General features: G+C 38.2%; 1 protein-coding gene and 1 pseudogene across 3 annotated transcripts in view; one reads left to right on the top strand and one right to left on the bottom strand.

Annotated features, from left to right (window-relative positions):
- Positions 1–872: 872 nt before the first annotated feature.
- On the top strand, positions 873–1,512 carry LOC309808331 (nucleoside diphosphate kinase 6-like; annotated as a pseudogene). Its single transcript has one exon. The product of its transcript is annotated as a nucleoside diphosphate kinase 6-like (transcript).
- Positions 1,513–8,052: 6,540 nt separating this feature from the next.
- MRE11 (MRE11 homolog, double strand break repair nuclease) overlaps positions 8,053–20,834 on the bottom strand; it is a 70,929-nt gene continuing 58,147 nt past the window's right edge. Inside the window, exons 17-20 of one of the 2 annotated variants that reach the window (XM_082628621.1) lie at positions 20,695–20,753; positions 18,766–18,833; positions 14,174–14,252; positions 8,053–12,072 (exon numbers count right to left, since the gene is read on the bottom strand). In XM_082628621.1, the coding sequence (XP_082484747.1) occupies positions 12,016–12,072; positions 14,174–14,252; positions 18,766–18,833; positions 20,695–20,753 (263 nt within the window). In that variant the 3' untranslated portion in view covers positions 8,053–12,015. Of the gene's footprint in view, positions 12,073–13,364; positions 13,474–14,173; positions 14,253–18,765; positions 18,834–20,694; positions 20,754–20,834 lie in introns of those variants that run through there. The other variant, XM_082628622.1, reaches the window with a different exon arrangement.

Below are 20,834 nucleotides of genomic sequence, written 5' to 3'. Positions count from 1 at the left end.
CTTATTTTAAGAAATTACCACAGTCACCCCACCCTTCTGCAACCACCACCTGATCAGTCAGCAGCCTTCAACATCGAGGCAAGACCCTCCACCAGAAAAAAGATTAATGACTTGCTGAAGGCACAGATGATGGTTAGCATTTTTTAACAATAAAGTATTTTAAAATGAAGGAATGTACTCTTTTTTAGACACAATGCTATTGCACACTTAACAGACCACAGTATAGTGTAAACATAACTTTTACATGCACTGAGAAAACAAAAAATTCATGTGACTCACTTTATTATGATATTTGTTTTATTGCAGTGGTCTGGAGCTGAATCTACAATATTTCTGAGATATGTCTGTACATAAATCTTTGATCACATTTCTGATTCTCTCCTTGGGGTAGAGTGCAAAAAATGGAATTTCAGTTAAAGATGAAAACTCTTCAAGGCTTATGATAATTTTGCCAGATTTTGTTTTGCAGAAAAGATAGATCCGTTTATACTCCCATGAGCAACATGAGAACACCACTTCCCTGCGCCCTAACCAACACCCAGTCATTGAATTGATTTTTTGAAATGCATTCTGAAAGAATCCTCTTCATCCAGAAGCTAATGGTGAGCTCTTTGGAGTCAGTCAAGGTTGAGATTCAATCCTCAGCCTGTGTAGCCATGTGACATGTGAGTCAGTCTCTGAACATCTGTTTCCTCTTTCAGCAATAACTACCACATAGAATTTTGTGGTGATTAGATGTAATGTTTATAAAGTGCTTAGCACAGTCCTGGCAAACAGAATTCAATAAATGGTATATGTATTTTAGACTAAATGTCCCATGAGGTCATGTCTATTGTGGGTTGTTGTTATTTGGGGTTTTTTTTTTTTGCTTTTTGTTTGCTTTTGTTTTTTGTTTTTTGCCTTTGCTCAGTGTCCTATGTATCGCTGGCACTCAATATCGAATGAATGAGGGCTCCAGAGTAGGAAGGGTGGGGAGTGCAGCCCTGATGGGTCTCTTATCAGGCTCTCTGATGGCAGGAGACAGATGACCTCGATCTTGCGGAGCCCTCATGCTCTCCACCTCACTCTGGCCCTGATCAAGCCTGCAGTTGTTCACCCACTGATTCTGGAGGCTGTTCATCAGCAGATTCAGAGCAACAAGTTCCTCATTGTATGAATGAGAGAATTTCCGTGGAGAAAGGAAGATTGCCAGAAGTTGTACCAAGAACGTGGAGGGCATTTTTTCTCTCAGCAGCTGGTGGAGTTCATGACCAGTGGGCCAATCTGAGCCTAAATCCTCCCCAACAAGGATGCCATCCAGATCTGGAGGACCCAGATGGGACCTCTGGATGGGACCCACCAGAGTGTTTTGAGCATGCCACGTGGCCCCAGATTCAATTCGTGGGAGTTTTGGCCTCACCAACACCTGTAACACAACCCATGGCTCAGACTGTGGTTTCAGCCACTAGCGAGATTGCAACCTTTTCCCTTGACTTCAGTGAACAGTGCTGGTATAAGGAAGAGGAACCTTAGCTGTGCTACAGTCCAGAGGAGGCCTGTCTGTCTGTGAGGACTGGTGGCATTACCCGGCCTTTTCTCGCAGAGCTCTGGTCCAGAGCGTTCTCCTAGGACCAGGGAGGCCTGGGGCTCATTGCACCATCTCTGCTGGCCACCGCCACCTGTGTAAGGGCCTAGCTCCTTGCTGCCGTCTCTTCTAGAATCTAACTCTCTATCTGCCTCTTCTCTGGAATGTCCATGGGTGGTTCAGAGGAATAATGGCTCCTCTTTTTTCTGAGAACTATTCATCTGTTTTCAAGGAGGAGCTTTCCTAATTGACTTGCCTGAAAAACTCAGTGGCTCTGTATTAGCAATATTTGGTCTATTTTCCTTAATGAAAGTCAGTGTTCTACTGAATCCTCAAGGCGGGGAGCACTACTCTAGGTGCTATCTCTCTATCCTTAACTGGAGTAATTAAACCTGTCCTGAAGTAAAAAAAAAAAAAAAGAAATCACATGAATGAAAAGCTTCTATTTCAATAGTTAAAAATGATATGTCCCTTAAGTTAACTTAATTACTAATAAAGTCCTGGGCTTATTAGCTATTTGCATTTCCAGTCTGTCATTTTAAAATTCATGTCCTCTGGCCATTCAACAAGGGAATTTTTAGGTTTTTACCAAGTGTTTAAAATATGACCCACACTTTACATCCAAAAAGTTCACATCTAAGAATTTATCTTAAAGAAACAAAGCAGCTATATTCATAAATACATATACATTTACTATATTAATTATATATATATATATTTTTTTCTTTGTGCTGTTTACTACTTTTTAGTTTTCCTATAGTTTTTTTTAATAATCAGAGAAAAAATAATAAATATGATTTGGAGAAAAAAACCCCAAAATAGAAAATCGTCCTGTGGGAAATTACTATTAAACACGTTTTTAGTTGATGGACACATTAAACCTAACTGAATCAATCCTGAGAATCCCAGTGGTCACCCATTCTCTGTCTATCATCTACTATAGATTTTATCTGGACCAACTGGAAACCATTTACTTTTCAATATTCATAAGAACTTGGTCAGTGAGTCACCCATATTTACTGCTCATTGTTTAATATGAATCCCTGTAACCACCTGAAATGTCTCTCTCCAAGGGAAAGCTCTCCTCTGGGTGCTCACCCCGTCTGGGCCAGTCACCAACTTGAGATCTAGCTCACATTCTACTTTGGACTTTGCCCTTCTTTTCTGTATAGTCTCTGTTCAAAGATGCATTAGGATTTGAGACTAATGTTTTAAGCTGCAAGTCAGGACATGCCTCAGTTCATGGGAGGCAGTGTGGTCATGTGGAAAGAATGAGATTTGGATTCAGATAGAATTAGATTTAAATCTCAGCCCTACCTTTATTAGCTGTGTGATCTTAAGCTATTTAAAAAAGGGTAATAATGCCTACTATGTAGTGTTATGAGAATTAAATAATGACAATGTGTATATACACCTGGGCCTGGCATGGAAGAGCAACTCAATAAACAGTTCTCTCCCTCATTTTCCTCCTTTCCTCATTCCTTTAGTAGCACCTGCTACTGATCTGCTGCATCTGATGAGGAGAAGGGACCCCTGCAGAATATAAGGAGATGCGTATTAGGAAGTGGAAATGAAGATGGAAGGAAACTAGTGGGTGGAGTGGCAGAGGGGGTTGGGTAGTGAAGATCAGAACTGGAAGAAAGCCCGGATTGACTGTTTTGTAAATGTAGGAAGCGTTTCAGGAGAGGAGGGAAAAACAGCACATGCTTTAAACAAGTTGGAGGAAAAGAAGGTGGGTGAGGTGGGGGCATAAGAAACATTATTACCCTCTCTTGACTGGGCTATGCCACCAATGGGCAAAGGAACATTAGGCCAGGTAAATGAGGTTGACAACATTTCAGGTAGGAAACAGGAAGATACCAGCAAGAACAGGATATTTTCCTAATCTCAGCCAGCAAACTTTAGCTTTGGCAACCAAAATCGGTTTCTTTGACTATCAAAGGAAATATCTAGTCAAGCCTGGGAATAAGATCAAGGTTTAAATTAAATCAACTGCAATTGACAACAGTTAAGAATTATAACCAACTATATAGCACAGGGAACTATATTCAATATCCTGAGATAAACCATAATGGAAAAAAATATTAAAAAATAATGTAGAGACTTCCCTGGTGGCACAGTCATGAAGAATCCGCCTGCCAATGCAGGGAACACGGGCTTGAGCCCTGGTCTAGGAAGATCCTACATGCCGTGGAGCAACTAAGCCCATGTGCCACAACTACTGAGCCCGCACTCTAGAGCCTACGAGCCACAACTACTGAAACCTGCGTGCCTAGAGCCCGTGCTCCGCAACGAGAAAAGCCACCACAATGAGAAGCCCACGCACCGCAATGAAGGGTAGCCCCCACTTGCTGCAACTAGAGAAAGCCCGCGCACAGCAACGAAGACCCAACACAGCCAAAAATAAATAAATAAATAAATTTATATTAAAAAAAGAATATATATTTATACACACACATACATAGTTGAATCACTTTGCTGTACAGCAGAAATCAACATAACATTGTAAATCAACTATACTTCAATAAAAGAAAATTATAACCAAACTGAAACCACACAGGTATTTTTGTTAAGACCTTATATTAGCTCACAAGCAGTATATATAATTACAAAATTTAATTGAAAATTTGTAGAGCCAAGAATTACTAAGAAAACCTTGGGGGAAAAAACAAAGATGGAAGACTTGTTCTTATTATAAAACTCATTATAAAACTATAGCAATTCCAAATAGAGCAATGGAACAGAATAAAGATTTCAGAAATAGATCCGTATGTATATGGTCTGTTAATTAATGACTAAGGTAGCTCTGCAGAGCAGGGGTAAAGGACTGTCATTTCAACAAATGGTGCTGAGGCCAGTGCATCTCCATGTGGAATAGAATGAAACATGATTCCTATCTCAGACCACACATAAAAATCAACTCCCAGCTGGACTGTAGAGTTAAATGTGAAAGGCAAATCAGATAAGCTTCTGGGACATAACACAGAAGAATCTCTTTATGATCTTAGGATAGAGAATGGTTTTCTCAAACAGGACAGAGAAACATTAATCATTGACAAATTGACCTTTGTTGAAATTTAAAAAATCTGTTCAACACCACATCATTTACAGAACAAAAAGGTAAGCCACTGGAGAAGATTTTGCAATACATATACTCAACAAAGGAATTGTATAAAATATATCTCCCAGAAATCAGTAAGAAAAAGGTAGACAACCCATTCAAGAATGGGCAAAATATCTGAATACATATATCCCAAAAGATGACATCAAAATTTGCACAAAAAATATGAAATGTTCCTTAACATCATTAGTCATCAGAGAAATGAAAATAAAACCACAAGAAGATACTATTACATATCCATCAGTATGACTAAAATTAAAAAGACTGAAAATACCAAATATTTTGCAAGGATATGGACTGGTGAGAGTGGAAACTGCCATAAGCAATGAAAAAGTAGAGTCATGCTGCAACATGAATGATCTCAGACATCACACTGTAAGAAAGAAGTCATACACAATAAGGTACACATCATATAATTCCACTTGAATGAAGTTATTATTTGGTAAATTTATAAAATTTGCCTGGAGAAGAATTTTCCGAGCTATTTTTAATTACAGTTTTTTAACTTCGGTAACATTCCACCAAAGTGTATAGAAAAAACTTTACCTTCCCTGCCTGCACTTTTCCAGGTTTTTTTTTTGATATATTAACATGGAGGTGGAGGCCAATGCACTTAGATAAGAGAAAAAATTAAAGGCATAAGAATTGAAACAAGAAGCAAAAATATCTTTATTGGTGGGTCACATAAAATTACACCTGGAAAATCCTAGCGCATCAAAGATAAAACAAATTTAAACGATAGAATTCAGCAAGTTAGCAGGATATAAAATTATCATGCAAAAATGAATAGCTTTCATATATAAAAATAGCCAGTTATAAGATATAATGGAAGGGCTTCCCTGGTGGCACAGTGGTTAAGAATCCTCCTGCCAATGCAGGGGACACAGTTTCGAGCCCTGTTCGGGGAAGATCCCACATGCTGTGGAGCAACTAAGCCCGTGCACCACAACTATTGAACCCGCACTCTAGAGTCCACAAGCCACAACTACTGAGCCTGCATGACACAACTACTGAAACCTGCGTGCCTAGAGCCCATGCTCCGCAACAAGAGAAGCCACCGCAACGAAGAGTAGCCCCCGCTCGCTGCAATTAGAGAAAGCCCGCTCGCTGCAATTAGAGAAAGCCCGCGCACAGCAATGAGGACTCAATGCAGCCAAAAATAAATTAAATAAAAATTTAAAAAAGGATATAATGGAAGAGAAAAACTATAATCACAATAGCAGCGCAAAAGACAAAATACTTAAGATTAAATTTTAGAAGTGTTCAAAACCTCTATGAAGAACATTTAGAACATTTCTGAAACATATAAAATAGACTTGACATCCATACAAGATGTCATTTCTTCCTAATTTATAAATTTAATGCAATTCCTCCAAAAAAAAAACCAAAAAAATTTTTGTTGCTGAAGCTACAAAACTGATACTTAAGTTCATTTGCAAAAACAAACATAAAAGAATAACTAAGAAAACATTGAAAATGAAAAGCTATGAGGGGTGATTAGCCCTATCAGACATTATACCATACTACACAGCCTTCATATTTAAACTTTGTGCTATCAGTGCATGAAGAGACAGACCAATGGAATGGAATAGAAAGTCCAGAAACAGACCACACTACATATGAAAATCTAGCACATTGCTGGGGCAAAGAGGCCGCTTTAATAAATGATGCACAGACAACTGGATAGTCATTTGTAAACGATAAAATTAAATCCATTTCTCACAACTTTACACAAGAGTAAACTCTAAATGGATCAGAGATCTAAATGAAATGAAACTATAAGAGCACAAAAGGAAAGCAAGAAAACAAATTTTGCAATATAGACAAAGGGCCAATATCCTTAATATAAAAGTTTTTAAAAAATTAATTTGGGGGGAAGGGACTAAAAATCCTAGAAAGATGGACAAAATACACGAACAAGCAATGCACCAAAAATGGCCTTTACATATACAAGTTCAACTTCATTCATAACAGAAATGAAAACTAAAACTACATGGAGATAATCATCCACTAGATTGGCAAAAAATCAAAAGCTCAACAATAAATTCTGATGGTGAGGATATGGAGAAATAAGCAGTCTTACGCATTGTTGGCAGAAATACAAAACGATGCAAACTCTCTGGAGGGAATTTGGCAGTATTTAGCAAAACTACATATGCATTCACCCTTTTACCCAGCAATCCCACCTTCTACGAATTTACTCTGAAGATAAACTTCCAAAAAGATGAAAATACTAATAAGGTTAATATTGCAGCATTATTATTTATATATTGTAAATATTGGAACTACTTAAATACCCATATGTAGGAGAATGATAGAATAAACCATGGTATTTAAATTCAATGGAGTACTGTGTAGCTATGAAAAACAGAAAAGACCTTTATAAAATTGTAGGGAATAATTTCTAGGATATATTGTTGAGTGAGAATATATATAGCATACAAATTTTTGTATAAAATGGGGAAATTAAAAATACACATATCCACTTTTAGCAAAAAGAAATGCAGAAAGGATAAAGAAGAATGAAACTGTTTACCTACAATGGATAGAGCTGAAAGAGGAGAAAGGGATGGGGCAAAAAGGAAGGGAGTAAGATTTGAGGACACATGAATATACACTGAAGAAAATAATAAGGGGTAAAGGATCATTACCCCTTGCAACCTACTCTCAAAAGATTGAAAAGTATATGTAAGTGTGCATGTTCATGCTTGTATATGAATATATATGTGTGGAACATACACACATAGAGAATAACTTTTAAATGATGAAATGTTAAAAATTGGTGAATCTGCGTAAAAGGTAAAAAGTACTCTATTATTCTTACACATTTTCCATAAATTTGATATTATTTCAAAATTAAAAGTTTAAAAAACATGACCTGGTTTTAAAGCACTACTAAAAAGCTCAGAAATCAAGACTGGGATGATCAACCACTGGGCGTTTTCAGATATGTCTATGATGGATGGATAGATGTCATTTCACAAGTCCTATTTCCAGACTATTAAGACCAATAGACAAAAAAACCCCACAAAAAAACAAAAATACCAACAGACGTGCAATTGCACCTCTTATTCCATTAGGCAATGGCTTTTTGCCTCTAGCAGCACTTGCGCAAAGTCCAGATACACCCCGCAATCAGTTCAAATGCAATCATAGGTCGGCTGAAGTTAGTTTTATAAGCTTATAGTGGAGAAAATACTGATTTTTAAACAAAACGAACATGAAACTCTTGACATTAAACAGGCACTGTGATCAAGGGTACTCAAGCACTAGTGTTGGGTAGCTGTACATGAATCATCAGCACTGCCTAGTGGCTCTGACAGGCAGAAGAGAGTGTGGCCTGGGCCAACCAGCCTAATATCCATTGTCCTTCTTTCACTTAATCAACTATTATGTGCAATCACCAGCCAAGAGCCCTTTGAATCTCACTTTACCACTTACGACGTCAAGGCACGCAGATTAAATATTCTTTTATTTGACCCAAATTATTATTGAGTGATAACATTTAAATTATACATCGGAAAGCAGTACAATAACCTCTTAAAACAGGCAATGATGGTTTAATTAAAAGAGTTTGATAAAGAAGATACGGAAAAATCAGGATGTCAAGAAAAGTACCAAGGTGAACATATACCTTGACACAGAGACTAAAATATTTGACGATACAATTTGGGGTTCTAATTCAACAATTTTTGTTAGTAGTCATGCCGAAAGTAACTGGAGAAACATATACATAATTGTTGAGAGGTTGTGTCTGGGGAGAGGATTATAGGGAAATACACACGTTTTGATAAAATTTCCATGTCTGAATTTTGAAGCATAAATATGCATTGCCTTTACGATTTAAACAGCTAAAATCAGATCTAGTTATCAGTCATGGCAATAGCAAGCTACGTGAACTGACTTCTTAAGAGATTAAGCTAAATCACTAGTATTTTCAGACCTAGCTATTAAACATTAAGTTCAGACTATTAAAAGAAAATGAGATAAGCAAACGATGAAATGTGGACATTTTTCATTCAAAATATGGAAGTTCTTTGGACTCAAAAAACCAACTCTTCATTCTATAAAATCTTTTATAATAACCTTAATGGTAGTTAGCTTTAAAAAGCCACAAAATACTGTGAATTAAATGTGTGAGATACAAAAGAGGACATCAGATTACATTGGGGGATGGTTATTTTTATTAAATTTAATTAATTAATTAATTAATTTTTGGCCATGTTGGGTCTTTGTTGCTGTGCATGGGCTTTCTCTAGTTGTGTCAAGCGGGGGCTACTCTTCGCTGCGGTGCGAGGGCTTCTCACCGCAGTGGCTTCTCTTGTTGTGGAGCACAGGCTCTAGGCATTGCGGGCTTCAGTTGTGGCACGTGGGCTCAGTAGTTGTGGCACACAGGCTTAGTAGTTGTGGCACACGGGCTTAGTTGCTCCGCAGTATGTGGGATCTTCCCGGACCAGGGATTGAACCCATGTCCCCTGCATGGGCAGGCGTATTCTTAACCACTGTGTCACCAGGGAAGTCCCGTTATTTTTAAATATAGTACATTTCAACAGAAAACTTTTACAATGGGAGACTTTTTTATTCCATTTTTCTAATAAAGAGTTTTTCCTCTTTGTTTATTAAAACATAAAACGTTTTCTTCTTGACCCTTTACATGTAAAATTTATCAATTTTACGGGCAATTTCCTGGCAATTTCCCCAGGCTGAGCCAGGTGAAATATGTCAAGCAATTTACACATAAAATTAGAAAGCTAATTTTGGTTTTACTGCATAGTTTAGTATGCACAGGTTCCAAATTTACTGCAAAACTACCCTGACTTAAGTTTAGATTTGGAAGCACCACCTTGTGGCAAAAGTAAGAACTTCTGAATTGCAGGAGTCAAGACGCGTTTCCGGGAGAGAACACTGGTGGGCTTCTGAGGCATTGGTCAAGTTCTATTTCCTGACCTGTATAGAGAATGCCATGAGGCTCACTTTATCATTATTTGTTAAAGCACATGACTTTTCTGTTATTGCAGGTCATAATTTTAAAAGTTTAGGGAAAAAATGTCCAATTTGTACCCAAATTGAAAGTTGTATGCCTAAATGCTTGAATTTTCTAAGTATCAGTTTTATTTCCTAGAATTGTAAATGCACTATTATATTTTTGATACACAACAAAATGCCAGAAAGAGGGATATTCTTTGGTAAACGACAGAAGGATTTTTTCCCTCAAAATGTTTTCACTGAGGCCCTCTCTCAGCCTCCAGAACAACTGTAGGGGCTCTGCAGTCATCTGGAAACCACTGCTACACACCTATCCCAACGTGTCTGAAAACTGTCCAAAAAACCCTAGACTTCACTGCATCAATACAGAATATCAAGGATATGTGGCATATTTAACTATGCAGCAATATTCATCAAAAAGGTTTTTCTTTCCTATTTACTGTATTTCCAGGTGACACACGCTATTCACAAAATGACCTGAATTGGCTGAGAGTTTCACCCTCTCTCACTGCCATGGAATCACTTCTCCTAGGAGCTAACAGAATCACATTTAGTACCTCTTTCATACCGTAGAGCAGTTTGTTGGAAGGGAGAAAGCCTTACTCTTTTTTTCTCAGGAAACTGTCAGGTCGCATTAGTGACCATCTCCCTATGATCCTCACCCCAGCAGGTGACATCTCACCGGCAGGTGAGAAGAGCCATTGATTGGCTGAGTCTTCCCAGACAGCTACCCAAACCAGCTTCCATCCCACCATGGAGAGCAACTCTTACTCATGATTTCGTCTTTGCTTCATTCAAATACTGGGAATATTAAAGATGGGAGTAGATGTGTCTGAGAATCTTTCACAGGACAAGGCCTTCTGCTGAGTTAATGCAACCTGCTAAAATAATCCTTATGCTCAAGCGAGGCACAGAAAACATTTTTAAAGAAACTAAGGCTACATCGCAATTCTTGACTTAGACCCATTAAAAGGGCTATGATATAGAGGCAGCCACTAAGCAAATGCTGTCTTTTATAGTTTGACACATTCTAGGTATGAATATGCCAATAATCAGGAATATCACTCAGTCTAGCGTTTGTTTCTACATATAAAGAAATGTCAGGCTGTTGTACCACCAAGATCTATAACTTCCTCAAGGAGTCTTGAATATATAGCTGCACCATAAGATGAAAAGAAGGAATACTCTCAGGGAGTCTTTAAACAGTCTTAAAAAGGAGAATGGGATTATTGAACTTAAATCTGAAGAGGTCAAATTCTTAGGTCACCCGAATACAAGTAAGAAAATGTAACAGGAACTGCTTCTCTAAGATTTTGGAATTGCCCATGCTCAATGTTAAGATAAAATATTAATGAGAAACCTTGGCATTGATATTCCACTGAAGTTATATTTCAATATGTTTATCTAATATAACCATAAGGTTCAAGTGACCACTCTAAAAAAAAAAAAAAAAAAAAAACCTCTTCAATAGCTTCTAAGAAGATATGGTTAAATTATTTTAACCCTTTCCTCCTAGAAACAGGTGAGAGAGAGAGAGAAAAAGAACCATTAATAATAGAAAATAATGGAGAAAATTACCACCATTCAATGGGAATATAATCCTCTGGAATCTTTGCTACAACTGGAATAAAAAACTCAATAATTCTGACAGACTTTATTTTTTGATACAAACTTATATCTAATTATTCAAACTATAGGGTATATGTAATCATTCAAAGTTTCTGGCTGATACTATCACAAGCATTAGAAAAAGAGCATATACTGAGTAACAGACAGTGAGCTTAGGCACCGTTTCATATAAATTGTTTTACCTGCAGGAAATCCAGGATGTCTAGAAATTACGAAAATTATAAAAAGGGCTAGATTCTATAAGCTCTTTTCCTCAACTTTGGCTAAATATAATAACCTTAAAATACCGACACAGTCTTTGATTATAAAGCAGAAACATACAATGGTAGATTTATTTTAGTCCTTACTCAAGACTGTATTTAAGCAAAGCTCTCACTCGGTAAGACATATACTGATGTATGTCAGAAAAACAACATTCTAAGTTTTATGGAGCGTTTATAGAACAGGTAATGTTAATAACCAGATTAAAAAATAAGGAAAACCAATGCTATTCTATATGCCCTTGAGCTGGGAAGTTTCTCAAATAATGAAGTCATGTTCAGGAAATGATATTCAAAAGCATAAATTTTTATACATTAGTTTCTCTGTTAAGTAAGAATCATTCAAATTCTTCAGTTAACAGCAATACTCAAAAAGTCTTCAACTGGCAAACTCGTAGTTTGCAACGTTTCGATTTTTCCTGAATCTTGAAAACTTCAAACTGCCATTAAATATATTATCTTCTGTTTCTTCTTAAAGAACTAAGGTTCATAAAAGGATCATCATCATCATCCTGGAATGACATCCAAATGTAAAATTAGTGACTGTTCCACGCTTCACTGAAACAAGACAGAAGTTCTTATGGGCAAAACAGTAACAGTAAGAGCCATTTTCTCCTTTCACATGGGGTAGACTTTCATTTTTCTGTTTCCTTTATAAATATGAATAGTTTGTCAATTTTTTTCTCCTCCTCCCTTCCTTAGTAGCTATTTCATTGTTAAAAACAATGAAAGTCCAACTAAATTCTTAGCAAGCATTAAAAATAAAAATTTATCCTGCTCTATATGTGTGTATATATAGAAGCCCACAATATATATCATATATATTTCTCTCAATTATTCACCTTAATAAAAGCAAATAAGGCATGGGCAAGACAAAAAAACAAAAAACAAAAAACAACTCTTCAAGTCATTTCTATTAGGTTTTTAAATAGGTTTTTTTTTTTTCCACTTACATTTTATAACTGGTATATCTGATGTTCTGGAAATTCAGAGCCAAAAAAATAATGAAGCCACATGACCTAATTCAGAAATAGCTGTAATTTTTATTTCCATTACCCATTTAATGCTAGAAATAGACAGCTACTCTACGACTGGTACAAGAAACAACCTAGGAAAGTAATCTTTCAAATATTTTTTTTGGAAAAAGAAGTAGAGGAACTATTTAGTTTCAAAGACTTCCTGTGCTGCTGGGACATAGATTATATGCATAGTAAGAATAGGCAGGAATATCAGACGTTAACTAAGAATTTAATTAGAGAGAATGAAAACTTAACCTTCGATAAGCCCCAAATACATAATTTGATGAGGTTAACATAAAATCGATGATATACATTCTATAACTAACTATTCAAAAGAGAAAGCAAATTTGTAGTTTTGATTTATGTTTCTTTTAAGACATTCATAAAAAGGGATAATTATTTGGTGTTAGGCTCTGCTGGTGATATTAACACGTTCCAGTGTTCACTAAATTAGCTATCTCTAGTGAGATATGGATGCCTTGAGAAACACAAATTCGCTCTCACTTATTGATTCATTTTCTGCTACCATAAAAGGCAGAACTCGTTAGTAAACCAGAGGTAAATCCAAACTATAGCAGAGAAGCTGCTAATAGTTCTCCTTTGTAGCTAACATGAACTATATGAATTTCTGTAAGTAACATATAACCACATGTATATCTAGATGCTTTGGAATTAACAAACGGGTCAACAACTGCCCACTTCTCTCCTGGAGGCAACATGCTAGTATTTAATAGGCAGACTGAGCTCATGGTGCCATTTTTCTTTGCAGCCTGAGTTCTGGGGAGTCTTCTCTTCAAGCTGTTTCAAAACCACAGCTGGGACACAGAGATCATGACGGCAGCAGGTGAAGCTCAGAATCAAAGGCGTGAGTCATGTGGTACAACAGGGATGAACCTGGAGGACACTATGCTCAGTGAAATAAGCCAGGCACAAAAAGACAAATGCTGTATAATTCCACTTATATGAAGTACAGAGTAGTCAAAATCATAATGCACAAATAGAAGAGCCCTTTGCCAGGGGCTGAGGAGAGGGGAAAATGAGGAGATGTGGTTCAATGGGTATAGATTTTTGGTTTTGGAACATGAACAGGTTCTGGAGATTGTTGTGCAACAGTGTGAATATACTTAATATTAGTGAACTAACTGGATACTTAAAACTGGTTAAGATGGTAAGTTTTATGTTACGTGTTTCTACCACAACTGAAAAACACCACCATGTACCACCTTAAATATACAGGAAATGTGTAGAGCATATAGTGAACATTTAATAAACATTCTGTTGTAAAGTAACATTAAAGGCTTTCACGATATCATCACCACTATTTCTTCAAACATAAACAACAGAAGCTGAAAAAACTATTCTGATCCTACTGTTAACTGGGCAAGTTAAATTAAGAGCTGAGTGATATTACATGTTAAGGATCTGCAGGCCTTTCACATCTGAGGTATTTCCATCGATGAGCACTCAACAGAGGCCACTCATTGACTCAATATTAACTATGGTCAAAGGAAGGTGATCAATGAAACTATTTTTAGAAATAATTTTCGGCAACTAGCTTAGCAGTCCCTATACAGATTTTATAAACATTTATTACCTCATCTGATTCAAAATCAACCCCTTTAGTGATTTGGCTCCGGGACATGTGTTTGCTCGATGATGAAGTGCTCAACCACCTGAGGCAAAATATGAGAAAAACAGAGAAAATGAACCAAAGAATTCATCACAGAAGGCTTTCTAGCTAAGTTTTTCATTTTAGTAGCAGCCATGAATAAAAATAACTAACACATTCCCTTCGAGCTACATTAGAGGCAGTAGAAGCTTAGTGGCAATGAAAAGGACTCTGATGTCAGGGTCTGAATCCCAGTCCTGCCATTTAGGAGCTACATGGCTTCAAGCAGCTTAGCCTCTCTGTGCCGCAATTTCCTCACCTGTAAAATGAGGATGGTAAGAATTTTTCAAAGATTAAATGTGTTTATATACTTAAACACTTTGATCAGTGCCTGACACACATGAAGCATGCCACAGATGTTTGCTGACATCATAGTTCTTAGCATATATTAACATGTATCTACTACCATCCTCTACTCCTGAAAATTATGGCAATATTGAAATATTTTAAATCAAATCTCAGTTACGTTTCTATAACAGGATAAAAGGATCTCAGGAAAGGCTCACCGCTTTCTAGGGTTGCCTCACTGTTAATATTATTTGTGTCCAGTCCGAATAACAAAGATTTACTTAGTGCTTGACCCCTGCCAGGTACTATGATAGGCCCTGGGAAACATCAGTAAGCAAGATAATCAGGAATCTACTTTTTTTTTTTTTTTTTTTTTGCGGTACGCGGGCCTCTCACTGCTGTGGCCTCTCCCGCTGCGGAGCACAGGCTCTGGACGCGCAGGCCCAGCGTCCATGGCTCACGGGCCCAGCCGCTCCTCGGCATGTGGGATCTTCTCGGACCGGGGCACGAACCCGTGTCCCCTGCATCGGCAGGCGGACTCTCAACCACTGCGCCACCAGGGAAGCCCAGGAATCTACTTTTTTTTTTTTTTTTTTTTTTGCGGTACACGGGCCTCTCACTGTTGTGGCCTCTCCCGTTGCGGAGCACAGGCTCCGGACGCGCAGGCTCAGTGGCCATGGCTCACGGGACCAGCCGCTCTGCGGCATGTGGGATCTTCTCGGACCGGGGCACGAACCCATGTCCCCTGCATCGGCAGGCAGACTCTCAACCACTGCGCCACCAGGGAAGCCCCAGGAATCTACTTTTATGAAGCTTAACTTGTAGTGATGGAACTCATATTCCTATATATTTTTACTAACAAAAATTTTAAGTCATCTTAGGACAGGGCCAGCAAACTTGGCTAGCAGACCAAATCCAGCCCACCTGTTCCTTACAGCCTGTGAGCTAAGAATGGTCTTCACATTTTGAAATGGGCATATTTAAATGGTTATATAATCACCTACATAATATCCCCAGTTTTGCCTCTTGGCCCGCAAAGCCTAAAGTATTTACTACCTGGCCCTTTAAGAAAAAAGTCTGCCGGCTCCTGTCTTAAATAAAAGCAGTGTTTGTGAACTTTTAGCCAACAATTTATTACCATGCTTTGGGATGTTACTATAGCAAACAAAATATATCTAAAGGTCTTGTCTGGACAAATTGTTGAGAGTCAAGAGATCTATGCATCAGAATGAAACAGAAAAATCCACAGGCTCTTAGGCACAAAAGTAAAGGACAGGAGGATTTGCCGAGCAAACTTGAAGAGCAACATAGTTTTGGAGGTAGAGGATCAAGGAATTTATCAACCAATCTACCCGGGAAGTCTCCAACTCTCTGTACTTGAACTAAGCAGGAACTGATCATTGTTGACTTGTTTCCATCATCTGTGACAGGAAGAAGCAGATCAAAAGCATGAAGCCACAGTGCCAAGGCTAGCCACAGCAGGTGAGGCACTGTTGCTGTGAGAGCTGGGGAAAGAGGGGGGTTATAGGAAGAAGCACCCACTGAGGCCTGACTCTGCTTGCTAATGTCTCCCCAGACAAATAACCAGTGGTGTCCAGAAACAAGCCAGGCATTCTACACCAGATGCTGGCTCATTTGATCATAGCAGGAGCCCCCAGTTCTGCCCCAGAGGACCTCACACACCTACAGATCCAGTCTATGAGAGGTCCCCTATCCTCAGAAAGCAGTGGCAGAAAGGGAAGAGTCGTTATTCAGTTTTGACTACTGGGTCAAATAAATGGACTCTTGTCCTGGATGTCAAAAGATGTTTAATTGGATTAGTTTCCTGTGGATGGCTCAAAAATAAGGCAGACAGGGTGTATTACATTGAGTACCAGGAGCTCTAAGTCTTCTCCATTTTTGTACAGATATAATTTGGAGGCACAAGTCAGAATTCCTACCTAGAGATGTTCAGCCAATTATGTCAGTTGTAGCAGCATCACAAGCATAAGAGAACATGTTAAATTAGCCTACATAAAAGGTGCCCCCAAAATGTTGGCTCCCCCCACTGCAAGGTTTAATAGAATCCCCTCCATCTCTCCTCCTCTACCTGGCCTGATGGGGCCAGGTTTCTCTTGCTCACTGCTTTAAGGTCGGCGGCGGGGGAGGGTTGCCACCAGCTCTATCAAATCTGGAAGGGTCCTTTTATCCCCAGTACAACCATGTAGAGTTTGGTGCAGTTTTTCCAGGGGAAAGTGGGTGGATTTCCACTGCCCATCCAGCAGAAAGGAGTTTTACAGCTGGAAGTTCTTTCCTTTTTAAAGTCAACTACCAGAATATTAGTGCTTTTACTGCTTACCATTCTTTCCACTATTCTTGTTCTATTTCCCTAGCCTGTTCTTTCTTCAATAAGCCCTTCTAGAGGTGTTACTATGTGTTAAGTATTGTACTTAGCACTTCACAAATATTAACTCACTTTAAAGCCTCATAACAACACTTTGAGGTAAATATTATTATCTTCATCTTACAAATGAGGACACTGAGGCACAGAAGTCAAAAAAACTTGCACAAGGTCCACACTCAGTAAGTGGTAGAGCTTAAATACTTTAAATTATGAGTGAAATAACTATACAAACCACGCCATTACTAAACAGTTCTTCAGAGACAGCATAAATTGTGTCACCCAGTTGCTGTCATCAGGAACACAAATCTGCCAAGGCTGATTTCAGATTTCTTGCCAAAATGTTCGTTTCTAAATCTCCTCTCGTCAATTAAATGATTCTTATTACATGCACAGAGGTCTGAGAGCTTAATCTATTATGTGAAGAAGCAACAGCAGAGGATGGACCTAGAGATTATCATACTAAGTGAAGTAAGTCAGAAAGAGAAAATCAAGTATCACATGATATCACTTACATGGGGAATCTAAAATACGACACAAATGAACTTATCTACAAAACAGAAACAGACTCATAGACATAGAGGACAGACTTGTAGCTGCCAAAGGGGAGGTAGGTGGGAGAGGGATGGAGTGGGAGTTTGGGGTTAGCAGATGCAAATTATTATATTGATACACAGGATGGATCAACAATAAGGTCCTACTGCATAGCATAGGGAACCATATTCAGTATCCTGTGATAAACCATAATGGAAAAGAATATGAAAAAGAATATGTATATGTACAACTGATTCACTTTGCTGTACAGCAGAGATTAACACAACATTGTAAATCAACTATACTTCAATAAAATTAAAAAAAAAAAAATAAGAAGCAGCAGCAACAGCAGAGATGAGTCCTGGAGCAGAATGCTTGGCTACATGACTGGCTGTGTGACCTTAAGTAAGTTACGTAGACTACCACGCCTCACTTTCTTCAAAGGTAAAAGGGGGAAAATAGAGTTATAAGTACATTTACCTCCTGGAGTGACTGTGACCAGCAAATAAGCTAATTCATAGGCAAAGGCTCAGAATGGTACCTGACACACAGGAAGTGCTGAAAGCTGAGTACATTTACCTCCTGGAGTGACTGTGACCAGCAAATAAGCTAATTCATAGGCAAAGGCTCAGAATGGTACCTGACACACAGGAAGTGCTGAAAGCTGAAACAGAATATTAACAAAATACAAAGCTATTTTCTGTTAATTGGAGAGGACATAGTATTCCAGCAAGAAAATCACTGGGTAATAAAGGCAAAAGGAAATGAATGACAAGTTATTCAAATTTTCAGTGAAAACTTGTAATAATGCTGCATTGACTCCACGAACTACCCCTTGATCTATTTTTCACTTTTGTACGTACGTGACTAGCTGAAAATAAATCTGTTAGACTTCCAGGGCTTCCCTGGTGGTGCAATGGTTAAGATCTGCCTGTCAATGCAGGGGACATGGGTTTGAACCCTGGTCTGGGAAGATCCCACATGCTACAGAGCAACTAAGCCCATGTGCCGCAACTACTGAGCCTGCGAGCCACAACTACTGAAGCCTGCACTCCTAGAGCCCGTGCTCCGTAATACGAAAAGCCACCGCAATGAGAAGCCTGCACACCACAATGAAGAGTAGTCCTCGTTCGCAGCAACTAGACAAAGCCTGTGTGCAGGAATGAAGACCCGACACGGCCATACATACATAAATACATAAATAAATTTTTTTTAAAAATCAGACTTCTGTAGCATAGAGAAATGTATATGTTGAATTCTGGATAATTTTTAATTTTTTCAGATGTTCCTTTTTGCAAGAAGTCACTGCACTGACCTTTGATCAGCTTTGGAAGTGGTAGGAAAAATGTCTTCTTCTGTATCTGACTCATCTACCGCAATCACCTAAGGGGGAGAAACAAAACAGCAGTCGTCTTTGTGGGAATGGAAAATCTGAATAAAAATGCATTAACTAATGTCAAAAAATATATATTTTTACAAAAAGTTACAAAAAAGGAGGCAGATAACATGTAAGCAATAACCATGAAAACTAAAGCTCTGCCCAACCTCCTCACTACTGTCACTCTTCATTTACAAATGGTTTTTTTATACAACATGTGTGAGCTCACTTCTCTCCTGCTACCACGGCAGCCTGGGTACCTAAAGGAACATGCACTCAGATTGGTGAATGACTCACATTGGGTCATGTGCGGACAGTGCCCTGTGATTTTCTTGGGTTCTAATGAGGAACTAGGCCATCAGTGCTTCATCTCCAATTTTAAATGAGGTATAAGACTGTGTGGGAAGTACCGGATATCTGTTTTTCTGTTACATTTATCCCTGTTAAATATCACTTGCTGCTTTTAAGCCCCATGAAAGATACTTGTGATTCTTGATACTATCATCCAAATTACTACCTATTCCTCTACATTTTGTGTTATCTTGACACTTAATACACACATTTGCCATGTCTTCATCCAACTGATAAAGCCAAAGACAAAATAGTGAAAAAAGCAGCACTTGAGACCCACCCCCACCCAAGGCTGACATTGAAATATTAATCAAAGACCATTAAATGAAGTTGTCCAAATGGCTATGAATCCAGCCAATATTTCTGCATTTTGTCCATGAAACTATCAGGAGATTGTCTTAAGTGCCTTGAAGGAATCAAATGCCTTCAGCATTCCCCTGATCTACCACTATGTCACCTCAATCAAAAAAATGAAAGAAAAAGTTACCATGACTTGCTCTTTCTGAACTCATGTTCTTGCATTATAAAAGAAAAATCTAGAAGGGAAGCTACCTTGTGGACATGATGATAATTTTGTTTTCAGACATGATTTTGAAGCGATAGCAGGCAATAGTTGAATAGGAATAATGAAATGGAGCTCAGGATAAAAGTTAGCACCAGTATGCCCATATATAATTGTATAATAATAAGAGAGGAAAAAACCCAAAAAAACAGAGAAGTTTTCTGGAAGAGGAGGTGGTCAATTGTGTCACATACTCAAGAGATCAAGAAGGAGTGAAATTTGAGAAAATACTGGTGGGGCAGTATGATATAGAGCAACAATTCTCAACTAGGTGTGATTTTTAACCCCCCCTCCCATCCCAGAAACATCTGGACATGTCTGGAGACATTCTGATTATCATAACTAGGGGGGAAACCCCAGGCATCTAGTAGGTAGAGGCCAGGGATGGTGCCTGGGAAGTAAGACACATGTGTTTTGAAAGAGAGGTAACAGGAGAATCAAGCCCATTCTGGACTCTTCTTGGAATCCAAAGGAAGAGCAGAAGTTTCATGTTAAATCTAGAGCTGAACACAGAGGTCCGTAGACTCAGACCTGGTAGCTTGTCTTGAGTCTGGCTTCAGCCATTAAGACACAAGCCAGAGTATTATGAGAGTATAAGTAACAAAAGGAAGCCAGCAATAAATAAGACCTCTCTATGCACTGAACGCCCATCTTCAATCATAGTTTTCCATGCATGGACTCTTTTGGTTCAACGTTATTATCCTTAAAAATATTACTGGGTACATAAATTTATGGGTGTCCAATCATGCGATCCATTATCAAAGAAAGAAAAAGAGAAACCCTCCTCCTGTGCAAAAACCCTAGAAGCCCTCAGTCTAGATAATCAGTAAAGTTCTCTACAGTTTTAATGTTCCACATTTTTTCTTCTTTTATTTACTTTGTAGACCAAAGAATTGACAATCATAATGTAGGATACATAAATTGGTACACAACTAGAAAACTTTTTTTCTTACCTCTGAAGAATTCTTAGTAGCAACATTTTGGGAGGGCTGCTGTCTTGCAGCTTTAAAGGCTATAATGAAAAAGATGAAACATCCATTATGTTATTCTTAAAAAAGCTTAGAAAAATTTGCACACTTCTTTAGCTGAAGGT

This window comes from Mesoplodon mirus (assembly GCF_964341445.2).
Source record: "Mesoplodon mirus genome assembly, chromosome: 7".
NCBI lineage: Eukaryota > Metazoa > Chordata > Mammalia > Artiodactyla > Ziphiidae > Mesoplodon > Mesoplodon mirus.
The sequence above is the reverse complement of the archived record's forward strand: the minus strand, read 5'-3'. Positions and strand labels throughout refer to the sequence as shown.